Source organism: Oculina patagonica, chromosome 13 (genome assembly GCF_052425735.1).
Source record: "Oculina patagonica isolate OP01 chromosome 13, crgOcupat, whole genome shotgun sequence".
Lineage (NCBI taxonomy): Eukaryota > Metazoa > Cnidaria > Anthozoa > Scleractinia > Oculinidae > Oculina > Oculina patagonica.
Window position 1 is genome coordinate 3,000,449 of NC_135770.1, and position 13,656 is coordinate 3,014,104.

Below are 13,656 nucleotides of genomic sequence, written 5' to 3' on the forward strand. Positions count from 1 at the left end.
TAGAATTCTACTAGAATTTCGACAGGAGTCGAAACATATGACCTTCCAGTTGGGCACTGAGCTACAAGAGACTCGTGCAGAAGCAAGGTCATATAACCTGTGCTTACTGGGTCTTACATCTTATTATCATTTCAATAAATTTGTTCTTACCTTATGTTGTTCTTGAATGTGAGATGATTCTCCTCCAGGTAGCAGATTTACAATGGCATGACAAAGAACCTGTGGAGTCACAACAAAGAAAGGTTGATCTGAAACAAGAATTCTCCGTGCCTCATGATAATGTTTTTGAAATTTGTTAATGGTTTCGGCCCGCGACCTCATCAACTATCACCTCATTGAAATTTCGTGCTTACCATATTATAGGAAATTAACGCTTGTGTTAAAAAAGGTATTTCAAAAATTACTTCCCAATAAAGGACATGGGGGGTAACATTTCAAAATAAAGAAAATTATCTCGACGAACACAAAGAAAAAAACTTGTTGAGAAAACAGGAACAAGTTTATTATAACACTACGCGCTGCGTAACGAAATAATGGAAATAAAGGTCATGGAAATTAGCGCTCCACTTAATTAATAGCGCGGAAATTAACGATAACAAAAATCGACGCGACTTAAATTAACGCATTTTTTTTTAAAATTCGCGTTAATTCATGAAGCGTTAATTTCCTACAATAAGTTATATTCGAATTTTTAAATACATGTAGTGATTAACATCACTGCAAATATTTACACGGAATGTTATTTATTAAGATAGTTTCAGTAACAAACCTCCACAATCTTGAGAGGAAGGTCCTTATCAAAAGCACAGAGCTCCTTGTAATACTCAGATAGAAGGTGAATCACTTCACAAGCCACGTGACAAATGGACCTGTTATGAAACTACAAACCAGAAAAACCTTGCTTTAGTTGTTTTAGCCTAAAATCAAGATCCTACCAAACCTATAAATTAACAACTTTGTATCGGGAATACACACGTTAGTACCACTGAATCCCGCTTACGAAAATCTTTTTCATACAGACTTGTAAGCTATTAACACAGACACTCTATGTGGTTCCGACAGTGTCGGATCCGTATACTGTAAAGTCGGGTTTGATTGTAAAATATAAAGGGTCAGTCGGAACCTTTTTCTTCTAACAGCAGTTTTATACTTGTCTTCATGGTCATCGCGTCAGCAGCAAAAAAAACAACAACAAACAAACAAAAAAACGACAAGCAAGGAAATGACAGCAAATAAAAAACAAACGGGGACAAGCAGCCATTTTTTATTGGTAGGTTTTCTCCCCTCACATTCGACGATGTATAAAATAAGCAACGATTGTGCAGAGTCTACGGAGTAACTGAGGAGCTAAACAAAATTTCTACAAGAGTTTAGAGTCCATTTGTTTTTTTTTAATTACACACTGCGGCAACATGCAATCTTCACTTCCCTCCTCCTGCAATTGTACATTACTGTTTTATTTTAACCGTGGTAAAAGAAAGATTTCATTCATTCATTCACGTAATCTAGACAAGCAAGCACATTTTTGTCACATGGATTGACAAAAGGCATCAGTACTTACAGTGATTGAGGCTAAAAGGACACAAATGCAGTCATGCACTTTGGGGTGTCCTTGACAGTGAATGAGCTCCTCCACAATGAATACACCAAGAGCGTTAAGTGCTATACACCTGAAAAAAAAAAACATTTTAAAGCCTCTGTGTTAATGGAAAAAATACAACAGCGGTTTAGAAACAAGTTTTATCTGGAGATAGAATTATGATACCAACCTTGCAGAACACGAGGGGTCTAACTTTGATGCTCGTAATAGTGAACCAATGAGTTTATCCTACAGTGAAGAAAAAGAAATCAAATCAGTTTATCCTTTAATAAGCATTTTTGGGATTTGTCTTGCAATTTTGCTGCAACACTAGCTGCCTGTCAAGCTGCCTCTGCTTAGTGAAATGCACCTGAATAGTCTGTTCCAGGCTCTCGCTAGTTGGGGGCGAGCGAAAACAACAAAGGGGGACCAGTCTCCCTCGTTTTACCCTTCTTTGCCTGCATTTTTCGCCCGTCCCCAACTGCCAAGAGCCTGAAACAGACTACACCTTGAAATGAACGTCTTGCGACAGTTCTGTTACAGTAAGCATTGCCCGGAGAAGAATCAGGTTTTATTCTTTGTAATGAATGCAGAAACGCTGCAACAAACTTGCGCCTTGCCTTAGTTATACTAAGCAACGTTTTGTGCAGCTTGCGCTGCAACGTTGCTGCAAGAAAACTATAACAAGTCGCACAAATCTTTGTTTAGTGTACTGTGAGACTTAAACGGCAGCAATGTGCCTCAGTAATAACTAATTACAAACCTTGATGTCTTTCCCAGTGCTCTTGTGTTGATACTCATTAGTCTGATGTCCAGGTTGGTGAAGAGGCATGTTAGCAACATTGTTTGGAAAACACAGCAATGATCCAATCAGTGTCACAGCCTCTTCTCTTGGAAGCTGTCAAGGTGAAAGTTAGTTTGTCAGTGTAAATTTAATCTCCTCGCTAATCTACTATTTACAGGTTCCTTCTGACCTGAAGACACTTGATGCAACAAAGTCTGCACTTGGGCTTAAGAGACCCACACTTCACGGAGCTTCCTCCCTTTAATGGTTAATATCAAACAACTGTTAATCTTCCTTTCCCACCCCAATGCATTTTGTCAGGCTGCCACAACAGTTCGCCAGTATCCATTTATAAGTAGGTATAGGTTAAGTCTGCATTCGAGCCTATTGGCCCATCAGGTTGAAGCTTATCCCGGATTCCATAGCATGAAGTGACTAAAGGTATTTCTGCTCCCCCCTAGATGTGATGCTGGTCTATTGCAGGGTTACCCCCAGCAGTAAATTCGCCGGTACCCATTTATACACCAGGGTGAAGAAAAGCACTATGAGAGTTGAAAGTGTCTTGCCCAAGAACATAACACAATGACCCCGGCCAGGGCTCGAACCCTGACCGCTCGATCAGGAGTCCAGCGTGGTAACCATTGAGCCACTGCGCCTCCCACTTTACTCCTGAGTAAAAAGAGGCACTGTGATAAAGTGTCTTATAAACCCAGCCAGGGTTTAAATGTGGAAGTTACTTGAGGCCAGCACGCCTCCTGATGCTACAAACCGCAGTGTGCATTTAAAAAAAAAGTTCAAGGCCAATTACTGTTTACCTCCATGTTTTGACTGATGACAACTCCATTAGTTGCCTGAATGAAGTCAAGAATCAAAAGACTCGAACTTGGTAGCATCACAGAGAAGAAATGTGCACAGCTACTGACAATGGCACTTGTAATATCCTGGAAAACAGAAGGTAAAAAATGTGGAACACTTAGTGGATGCCACACTGACAACAGATGTACTTTACAACTATTTTCCCCTACGATTCTGATGTTCAGGGGGCACAGAAAAAATAATTAGCAAAATGGTCCAGCTCAAGGTAAAAGGAGATGACAGTTAGGTAAAGAAACTTATGTAGAAACAAAAGTAGCCGAGAAAAAACAATGAAGCTTTAATGGGGATTTTTAATCCGTCAGCTATTTAAGCCCCATCAGTCGTCCTACCAGCTGAGGCAATCAGACTTTTCGATGCCCCGCTTCTCTACAGTTACGTACGGAAAGCATTCTATTAGATATCTGGGGCCGAAGCTCTGGGGCCACCTGACGACGGAAGAAAGAAATTGCCAGTCACTTAAGACATTTAAGAAAACCATTCGGAAACGTGACTTCAATAACTTTTTAAAAAATGAACGATGCAATTGCCGCCTCTGTGACTATTAATACTAGCCTGTATATAGTCTTTTTTATCACATAAATAGATTTACTTTTTTACCCGTTTTTATTATGTAAATAGTTCTTTTTTAACTTATTTTAACTTTAAATTATTAATTGTAATAGTTGTATTATGATAGGTTTAAGTTGTTTTTACGTTTTTTTTTCTTAGTCAGGTGTCCACAATTAGTAGAGGGGACTTTTCCCTTCAGCTAAACATTTTTAGACATGGAAATAAAGTTTATTATTATTATTATTATTATTTGCTCTCTCCCCCGAGGTTGCGAGCAGGAATGAAAAACTAAGATGGCGGAAAGTCGAACTCAAGAATTGATCACGACAAACACACAGAAAAATAGGGAGTGTGAATAGTTCATGTCAGCTTTTTCCAGAGTAAATGTACCTGGTCAGTTCCTGTAAGACCAATATGCATCAAACGGTAGAAGTGTGTCAAGTACTCCTGTGTGAGTGGCAGGTCTTGACGGCAAACTGTCATATCACACATCAGTTTGTAGGCAAGCAGACGACCACTTTTAAATTCATTATTAATGGACAGGGAAGCAGCCTGAAAAAAAATGTCTGTATATTATGAAAAGTTACATGCACATGTAGGCTTAATTATTTCTCAAGATATAACCATTTTAGCACCTAGTACCAATTTCCAATTTTGCAAAAACGTGCAATTACCATAATAATTTATTTGATTAATCGTACACCCTGAAGGTAGGAAAAGTGCCCAGTTTTGAATAAGTGTCCACTCTCCAAAAATTTAATAAGAGGCCAGGCCGCTTCATCAAATAAATAGAGTAATTTTAAATGGAAAGTTTAGGAAGAATATAGCCTGTTCCAGGCTCTAAGTAGTTGAGGAGGAGCGATAAACACGGGAGAGAGGGGAAAAAATGAGGAGGACAAAGTTGAGCCCCCTCGTTTATTTTTCGCTCGCCCATGTTTTTCCCTCTCCCCAACTACCAAGAGCCTGGAACAGGCTAGGAACAATAATGCAGCTTTTGTGTGGTATAAACTAGAAACAGAATTATATTAACTTAAAGAGCAAACCTTTGTGTTATGGCATATAGGGAAAACTAACAACTTCTTTCTAAAGTTGCATGTTGTTCAGAATTAGCCTGCGCCGCAGACGAAACTAAACCCTTGGTTAGAGTCCGCCTGCGACGCAGGCTATTCACAATTGGCAACTTTATTTTTTGCAAATGCTAAACAACTCACAACTAAGTAGTGACTATTTATTATACACACCTCAAACACCCATGTGGCCATATGCTGCAGAGGGGGAAGCAACACAGGGATGGGTGGAGTCGACTTGTTATCCAGCGAGATGCCTTGATTTAATCGGATCTAGAGTACAATGTAAATAATTTGACAAATAACGTTTTTAATAGTTCACAGGAACGTAGCTAAGTAAAACACTAAGCCTGCTCATTAACAGGCCCAGCTGGCTTTTCTGGCCTTGGCAGCTCCAATGGTTTACCTAAGTCTTTGTTTTTAGTGAAATTTCAGCCAGATTTAAGTTCTCTTGAAATCAGCTGGTGAAATTAGCTGGCAGCCGGCCCTTAGCGACATCCCTGAGTTCCTATATAAATCTCTATCGATTTTACCAACAAACAAAATGACATTAGTTGCCATGGCAACATCAAAGGAGGTCAACTGTACCCTACTTTTGACCTTTTAAGGCTAACAACTATAAAGTTACTTACGGTAGCAAATGTTTCTTATTTTTTATCTTTTTAATGAAGGTTTTTGGAGCCACCTTAAATTCATGAAAAATAAAGTGCCTCGTGTGAAAGGCAGTCATTAGAAATTTATGCAATAGGGCCTTTTCTGAATGAGAAAATTGAAGTAAAACTTTCAGGTTACTTTTTTACACCATAAGTAAGGACATATTCTATTACATCTGATTAAAACAGATACTTGCTAAACACTTATTTCCTTTGTTTTTTTTTTCTATTATGAATAATTATTATAAGTTTGATAACAAGAAATACAAACTACCTTTGCCAGCATGTTCCAGACTGATGTAAGACACTCCAACACTTTAGCATGAATGACAGGGTCTTTGATCTTATTCACATTGCCCAGAATTCCCAGCATTCTGCGCCACAAGACAACTGCCGCCACAGGGCCCCAGCCTTCCCTATAACCTCCAGCCACTACACTGGTGTCTTCTTCATGTGGATCCTCCTCACCAAAGTCTTCATCAAAAGGCTCTTCATGGGTCTCTTCTAAGTGGGGCTCAGGGGAAGGGCTTCTTGAACCTGGTGCCAGGTCGTCGGGAGTTTCTAAAACAGCAACAAAGCATGCTGTTTAATGCAAACAGAATACTGTAATATTGTTATTTAGTGTCCTTGTTCCAAAAAACGCCCACACACCTTTCCTCAATAAAGTACCCCAGTTGAAGGTATTTTCGGAACTATTTTAAAAGCACTGCCATTCCAATGAGCACCCCCCCCCCCATTCTAATAAGCAGCCCTTATTTCAAAATGTGCACTTTACAATAACTTGCGCTCTAGACATCTTTCAATGACCAAGTTGAGTTTAGTTAATAACCCATTATTTTGAGCAGATTTAACCAAGTTCATGGCTCGCAGTAAGCAAGCACTCTCCATACAACTCCGGACTCCCAACTAATGGTCCAGGGTCGAGCCCCGGCGAGTTTTGTGTTGTGTTCTTCGAGAAGACACCTTTCTCTCATAGTGCCTCTTTCTTCACCCAAGTGTATTAATGGGTACCAAAAAAATAATGCTGGGGGGTGTACACCTTGCAATGGACTAGCATCCCATCCAGGGGGAGTAGCAAGATACCTAGCTGCTTAACGCTATCGAAACCGGAATAAAACCCTGGAGGTATGGGCCAGTTGGCTCAAGGCTTCCCTTTTTTGAGCTATAAAAGTCTAGGTTGATTTTTTTAAGGTACAATTCCATAAAATTAATATGCAAACCTCCTCCAGATGATTCTGGGGAGGACCGGCTCCCCGTATCATGATTAAACTCCTCTTTGACTGGCGACAAAGGTTCCATGTCGCCTTCCTCTCCTTGACCCAACCTCACTTCATGGGATGGGGTCGAAGTTCTGTTCATAGATCTGTGAGGCCCTTGACCTAAATGTAAGTCCTCCAGTTTTGTCTCCAAGCTTGATTCATTGATTTTGTCAAGTAGCTTGGGCGATTCCGAGCCGGTATATTTAGTACCCACGCTGACGTCAAAGTCAAGACTGCTGCCATACCATGCCATAGATTTCACGTTGTCTTGACTAGACAGATAACTGTCACTACTACTTAAGCGGTTCAACCGTTGTGAAAATATTCCTATGTCTGTTGCATCGACTGGTTTGTCGGATTCCTCGTTAGCATGTGCCTCTGTATCATGCTCAGCTTTTGAGTGCATCTCAAGACTTTCCAAACTATCTGTATCACTTGCCAAAGAGAACGCCACTTTGTGTTCTTCAGTAGTGCTTTCTTTGCTTACTTTACGCACTGCATTTTTTGAAGGCTGAACCTGACCAGCAGCTTCAGTTTCTTTGGCTGTTACTGAACCTGCAAAAACCAGCATCATGTTCTGTTAGATTTGCAAGGAGTTTAGCAAGCAAAAGGTATTGAATTGTTTTTCATAATGTACACCTAGCCAAAGTCCATAAAATTACAAATACGTGTATGTTTGGCTTTTCTAAATAACTATATTTACCACACTTGTTTGCTCATTTTGAAACTTTGCTGAGTTGCTGGTCATCATCACTGCAGCTGGCTGTTGGCAACTAATGATGTCTCTGAAGTTCTTGACCATAATTATACAAGAACAGTTTTTAAAATGACCATCTTGTTAGTGCATGGGTCATCACAAAGTGCAACCCTCCAAGTTTACTTTTTTCCTTAGTGGCCATTTGGCCACCAACTACTCAAGTTTTGGTCGCCAGTGAAAAATTTTTGTCACCAAATTAAGCTGATGCTTTCAATCATTCCTCTCAATTTTAGTCGCCAGGCTGGCGACCTTGGTTCAAATTTAGTCGCCAGCTCCAAAATTTTAGTCGCCATGGCGACTAAAATGGTCTTAACTTGGAGGGTTGAAGTGTAAGGAAGGGAGGAATGCAATCCATTCTGGTTAGCCTAAATAGCACTCTAGTTTGCCAATTGTTAGCGCTTAGGTAGCTTAAGGTTAGCCTTATTATTTGGAGTAGGGATTTCTGCCTTGCATGCCACACTGCCTCGCCTAGCATGCCTTGCACGCCTCACTGCCTTGCACATTTGTAAGACTCTAGTGCATCCACTTTCTTTCAGGCCAAGAGAAAAGCCCAGTTAGTAAATTTTTTTACCCCTGGAGGACTGATTATTAGAGTTCCACAGTATATGAGTATTCCTAAGTCAAATACATTTTTAACAACAACAACAACAAATCAAGGCAACTAACCTGCAGTAACAGCAGGAGATGAAGCAACACTTCTAAAATGAGACTCATTATCACGTGGTGCACTTGAGGGAAAGGAAGCGTTGTTTCCATTTGATAGTGCTTTGGCAGATTGTTTAGGAGAGCTGCGAAATGGCAAATGATCACCTTCATGTCTTGACGACACTAAAGGCAGCTGTGCTTGCAGCAACATGGGTGTGTCAGATTTTTCATTTTCTCTACTTTTATCTTCTGTTGACGTAACTTGTTTAGGAATGACATTTGGTTTTGCCATTTGACTCCACCGCGAGAAAGATGCCTTGTTAAACTGATGTCTTTCCTGTTGCAAGCGAGGTCGTCTTTTACGTTTCTGTTCTGTAAGCCTTTCTAGAGGAAGATCACCCATGTCTAGCCCGTAAACAGTTCTCGCCATCACTCTGGTTAATGTTTCCATAGTTACCTGTTGACAAACACAAGCAGGAATAAAGATACTGTACTTTAGTGTACTTTTAGGAGAGGTGTAGAGGCCTAATGATAAGCGCGATGGACTCCAGATGAAGTGGTCCAAAGTCTAGAATCTAATAAAAATTCTCAACACTTAAAATCATGATACCATACAGTAAACATTGTGATAAATTTTGCATTACAATCAATCTCAAAAGTTTAGCAGAACTACTTACACTCCATTCAGATATAACTTCTTGCCAGTGAGTCGCTGATGAAATAACCTCCAAACACTTGTCCCACAATGCGATGGGTACGTTCACTTTAAGATTGGCCCGAATCCATGTTACAAAGAGGGTCTAGTGGGTGGAAAAGAATAAACAATCAAACAAATGGAACTTTTCAATTCACATAGAAGAACCAGAAAAAAAATTTAACTGCAGGCTATTACATGTACAGACAATGGGCAGTGAGTGAGTGAGTGGCATGTACAGAATGGTACAGTGTATGATGTTTTACTGTCTTATGCTATGAAGGCAATGTAGCTAAGGCCAACCTGGAGTAAACTCCCTGCTACTTGTCTAGCTATTTCACCAGCTTTGTTCTGCGACATTTCAGGTACTAAGAGATGCCTTGACGCTTCCAGGAGAGCCTGCAACATCTGCTCCCTGTTGACAAACAAGAGAAAATAATAATAAGCACAGTGGTAAGAATTACTGGGAATTACAAGAAGGTATGCATCAATTGTATTAAGGTGGCTGAACACAGTTTTCCGATCTTTGGAGAACGTAACTTATATATTGCTCTCACGCCCAAACCCTTAACTTGTAGTTGACGAGCTTAAACTTGGCAGTTTACAAGATCAACTACTGTATTTGAAACTTTTGCATGTCGCGTAAGACCATGTTGCGTTAGCATGGCAACCCAGCTAATCAAAAATCAACCAAAAAGCTAAATTCGGCTCGATTTCAGAAAATTCAGTCATTAGATTTTTTTCATTGTTTGTCTATAACAAACTCGGGAAATTTCTGATGGTTAGCAGGTTCAACCTCATCATCATCATCATTTATTTGCCACTTCAGAATTAAACATACAAATTAAAATAACTTAAAAAGATAGGGCGAGGAGACCTCCAAGAAACCACAAGGCTTATGGGGGAGGCCACCTCGGGTTAGCAATAAGTTTGTAATTTCGCTGTGAATGTGCAGCTAGGCCAATTTCAGACTCATTTTATTAGAAATTTAATCATTTTTTTCTTAAAAGAAGAGAAGCTACTCGAACCAGTGATCGATTCTGGTAGAGAATTCCGAGGGGTTCATTTCTGATTTCTGACCATGTCATGTGCCGTTGGGCAGGTCATGTTACCGTGGGCTCTCCCCCACACGTATAAATTGGTGTGCACATGTATCTTAAGTAAGTGTAAGAAAGCATTACCAAGTGGTCGATTCCATTGGAACTTCTAACACAACACTGCGGTACAGATGGACGACTCGTTTACAGATGTCAACCTGTTGGTACATAAAACACTAAGCGTAAGAAGAAGCTACAATCCTAGACAAAAGTCCTGGGACACTTAACCACTTCGAGGAAAAATTGACATTGTATTGACCTCCCCCCCCCACCCCCAATTCAATGTTGGTTTCATCCATCATACCGTGGGGCAATATCTTAACATTGTTTTGGGGGGAAAGGGGGGGAAAAGAAACAATGAGTTCAATGCAAAGGGAATGGTCACTGAGCACTATTTCTTTAAGTGTCCCATGGGTTTTTGTCTAGGATGTAGTACCGGAACATAGAAAAAAATGGCTCAAAGTCATACACCACAAATGCATTCACACATGACAGTACAAGAAACAACTATTCAGCTTCTAAAAGTTGTCTTGTGTTGCATGACAGGTTTCCACACTTTTGTGGCCTGCAATGTACATTTTCATCAACCATAGCTCTTAACCAATCAGCACATGATAATTCTTGTTGTAAAAATTATTATTAATACATTCATGATCATGTACGAACCTGTTTGTCCAGAAATAATTCGTCATCTTCCACAAGAAATACAGCCGCTGAATGTAGAATAAAAAACCTCAGATTTGCCTGTAGACCAGCTCTCACATCTTCATGTGGAAGCCGGGAAACTTTCTCTCTATCTTTATCTACTGCGTATGAATAAGACAAACTTCTGATAGGACTTTGTGGACTGTAATTGTTGGTATCTCTCACTTCCAGAGAGGAAAACACTGCATCTTGATCAGGTTCTAGCATGAACACAGGTCTCTCAGGATTCTGACAAATCAATAATGAAAGCAATTATCAATACAACAATAACAACAATATTTTTTTAAGTATTCCCATGTGTCATTTTGTTGTGGTTCAATTTTTACCCTTGGTACAATCTGGTATTTTTCTTTGTTATATTCATTATCATATACCGTAAAATTCCGGTTATAAGCTCCCCCCCTCATAAGCCCCCCCCCCCCCTTTCAAAATTACCACAGGGCTGCAAATAACAGTCGGTCTTCAGACATCGGCCAACCAAAATTTGTTCATGTCCAACGAAATCCTTATTGTGATCGGACATGATGTCCAGACAAATTTTTGATTGTAGGTAAATCATTTTACGGCGACAATGAGTAGCTCAGTAATTTTAAGGAAATAAAATGCAACCTTTTGTTTGTGGTGATGTCCGACCACAATTTTGTTTTGTCAGACCAAGATGGTGTCTTAGTAGGACATACTTATTATAGGAAATTAATCGTTTGAAATTAAGGTTTTAATTTTTTTTTTTTTTTTTTTTTTTTTTTTTTTTTTTTTCTCTTTTTTATTTTTTTTTTTATTTTTTTTTTTTTCTTTTTTTTTTAAAAATTTTTTTTTAAAGAAAAAAAAAATTTTTTTTTTTTTTTATATTTTTTTTTTTTTTTTATCCTCTCTTTTTTTATTTATAATAAATAAAAAAATATGTCCTTTCAAGTGAAAAAAAAATATTTGCAACCCTGTTTCCATACACCAGAACAAAGGAAAATTGAACCATGACATATACATGGTATTACAGTAAAAACCCGCGTATAAGAAGCAAGTGGATTAAGAACACCCAGGCCTGATTTTAGGAAATAAAGTACCATTTATATAAGAACACATTCAGCCATGAAAAATGAAAGTTGTTCTTGTATGGAAAAATATCAAAGATCAACACTACTTTTCATTGCACATATAATAGTTCCACCCCAATTACAGTACAGTATTGCCTTGATTTATCAATTTTATTAAAATTAAAATACAATGTGGTCGCGCATAGTATATTGATTTCATCTATTGATAGCCTAGTATGTTCCTTATTTTATAGAAACTTTTTTTAATGAACACTTCAAGAACACTTACAGGCTGATTTTGCAGATTATAACCCTTGATATAAGAACCAAATCAGCCTGAACCGCCAAAATAGGTGTTCTTATACACAGGTTTTAACTGTACTACATATTAATTAAATGAAATGCAAGTGTAGTTTTGAAGTGGAAATGTAACTTTATTTTGAGGTGGAAGGTAGAAGTGTAATTTTGAGGCAAACATGCCGCTTTGCAGTGATGGGTTCCCTGTCAATCTTCAAAGACCAAGGAACCACTGGAAATACACAAAAGACTGGTTCAATGTAACTACAAGGAGTCTGGAAACGAAAACTTTAGTGACTGTACTAAAGAGGTTTTGAACCAAATTTACAAGCTCGAAACAGTAATCTGAGTTCAGAAGGGTGCTAGTCAAAAACAAGACAGAAAGATATTTTTAAATGTAGATAGTTGCAGTTCCAAACATTTAATTTGTTATTGTTTTTGATATATAATATGGTATTAATTTTCACGTTTTTTTAATTTTGCGCAAAGTTTTTTTTGCATGTACTTAATTTCGCGATTATTCTGAAATCGTGAAAAATGGCAAAAATACATGTGTAAGTACTTGCAAAATTAGTAAGAATAAGGTAGTACACCAGAGTAGAACAATCATAGATTGCAGGCAACTCACCCTCAACCACTCATGGTACACCAACAGTACCTGCCTGATAGTGCTTAAATGTTTGGCTGGAAGAAGAAATCCCTGTAGAAACAAAATAAGAAAAAAAATTAATTGAAATGGAGTGAGATCCTCTTTATCATACAGTGTCGCATTTATTTGCCAAATCTTTCAAAGGATCTCTTTATTGGCATGATGCAATTAACACAAAGGTTTCCTACATGTACAGCCTTCTTTTCCCAACTGAATGCAAAGAAGGGGGTGAGACGGGAAACCTTATAGTACTACCGAATTAGGTAGACTGTTTTTTTGGAGCTGCACGAAACAGTTGCCGTTGGCAACAAAGACGTGTGTTTTGGGTCACGTGGGTTACAGCTGTCAAATGAAAAGGTAAACGCATGTGAGCACATTCCTTTGCTCGTTGTAGAACATCTTGATCCTCGCTCGCGCTTCAACCAGTTATCAGCCGTCGATGTTTCGCTTTCGTGACTCGGTACCGATCGGCTACTTCCTTAAACTGCCCTCGAAAATAACCCGATGCAGGATCCCCTCCTTCAGCTATAATGCAATCGACTATGCTGCCTCGTAGGCTGTTGTCCATACTTTTTCCACGGATAAAAGACCTTCCCTTGCTATTAACGGAAAAGCCCACCATCTCTCTTGCCTCAGGAATGTGAAGGAATGTGATCTCGTGCGCATACCAATGTGGCATTAGTTGTAAATCACGTGGGCTTAATTCAAAGACGAGTCTCGCCAACGGCAACTGTTTTGCGCATCTCCGAAAAAAACAGTCTACCTAATTCGGTAGTAAGTTTGAGGAGTTTACTGTATGTTAAGGTGTTGCCTCATCATTTCCATGTGATTTAGAGCCTAAATTTTAGCCCCATTTCGTCTTTGTCTCAAGGTGCAAGCTACATGTACACTTTTGTCTACTGAAATGGGTACAAGGGGAACCCTGGGGCAAGACGTCATAAGGGTTAAGTCAGTACCCACAGGCACTACCGTATAAATGTACCTTAGCAGGATTGCCAAGAAAGCTTTTGATGA

General features: G+C 39.1%; 1 protein-coding gene across 1 annotated transcript in view; it reads right to left on the reverse strand.

Annotated features, from left to right (window-relative positions):
* The window catches only part of LOC144634178 (ral GTPase-activating protein subunit alpha-2-like), a 36,104-nt gene that overhangs the window by 15,281 nt on the left and 7,167 nt on the right, over positions 1-13,656 (reverse strand). The window contains exons 10-25 of the mRNA XM_078493070.1: positions 12,622-12,693; positions 10,627-10,893; positions 10,045-10,118; positions 9,167-9,278; positions 8,847-8,969; positions 8,191-8,626; positions 6,729-7,322; positions 5,783-6,069; positions 5,030-5,128; positions 4,179-4,340; positions 3,179-3,304; positions 2,343-2,477; positions 1,770-1,828; positions 1,562-1,670; positions 770-880; positions 151-219 (exon numbers count right to left, since the gene is read on the reverse strand). Coding sequence (XP_078349196.1) covers positions 151-219; positions 770-880; positions 1,562-1,670; positions 1,770-1,828; positions 2,343-2,477; positions 3,179-3,304; positions 4,179-4,340; positions 5,030-5,128; positions 5,783-6,069; positions 6,729-7,322; positions 8,191-8,626; positions 8,847-8,969; positions 9,167-9,278; positions 10,045-10,118; positions 10,627-10,893; positions 12,622-12,693 — 2,835 coding nt within the window. The remainder of the gene's footprint in view (positions 1-150; positions 220-769; positions 881-1,561; positions 1,671-1,769; positions 1,829-2,342; positions 2,478-3,178; positions 3,305-4,178; positions 4,341-5,029; positions 5,129-5,782; positions 6,070-6,728; positions 7,323-8,190; positions 8,627-8,846; positions 8,970-9,166; positions 9,279-10,044; positions 10,119-10,626; positions 10,894-12,621; positions 12,694-13,656) is intronic.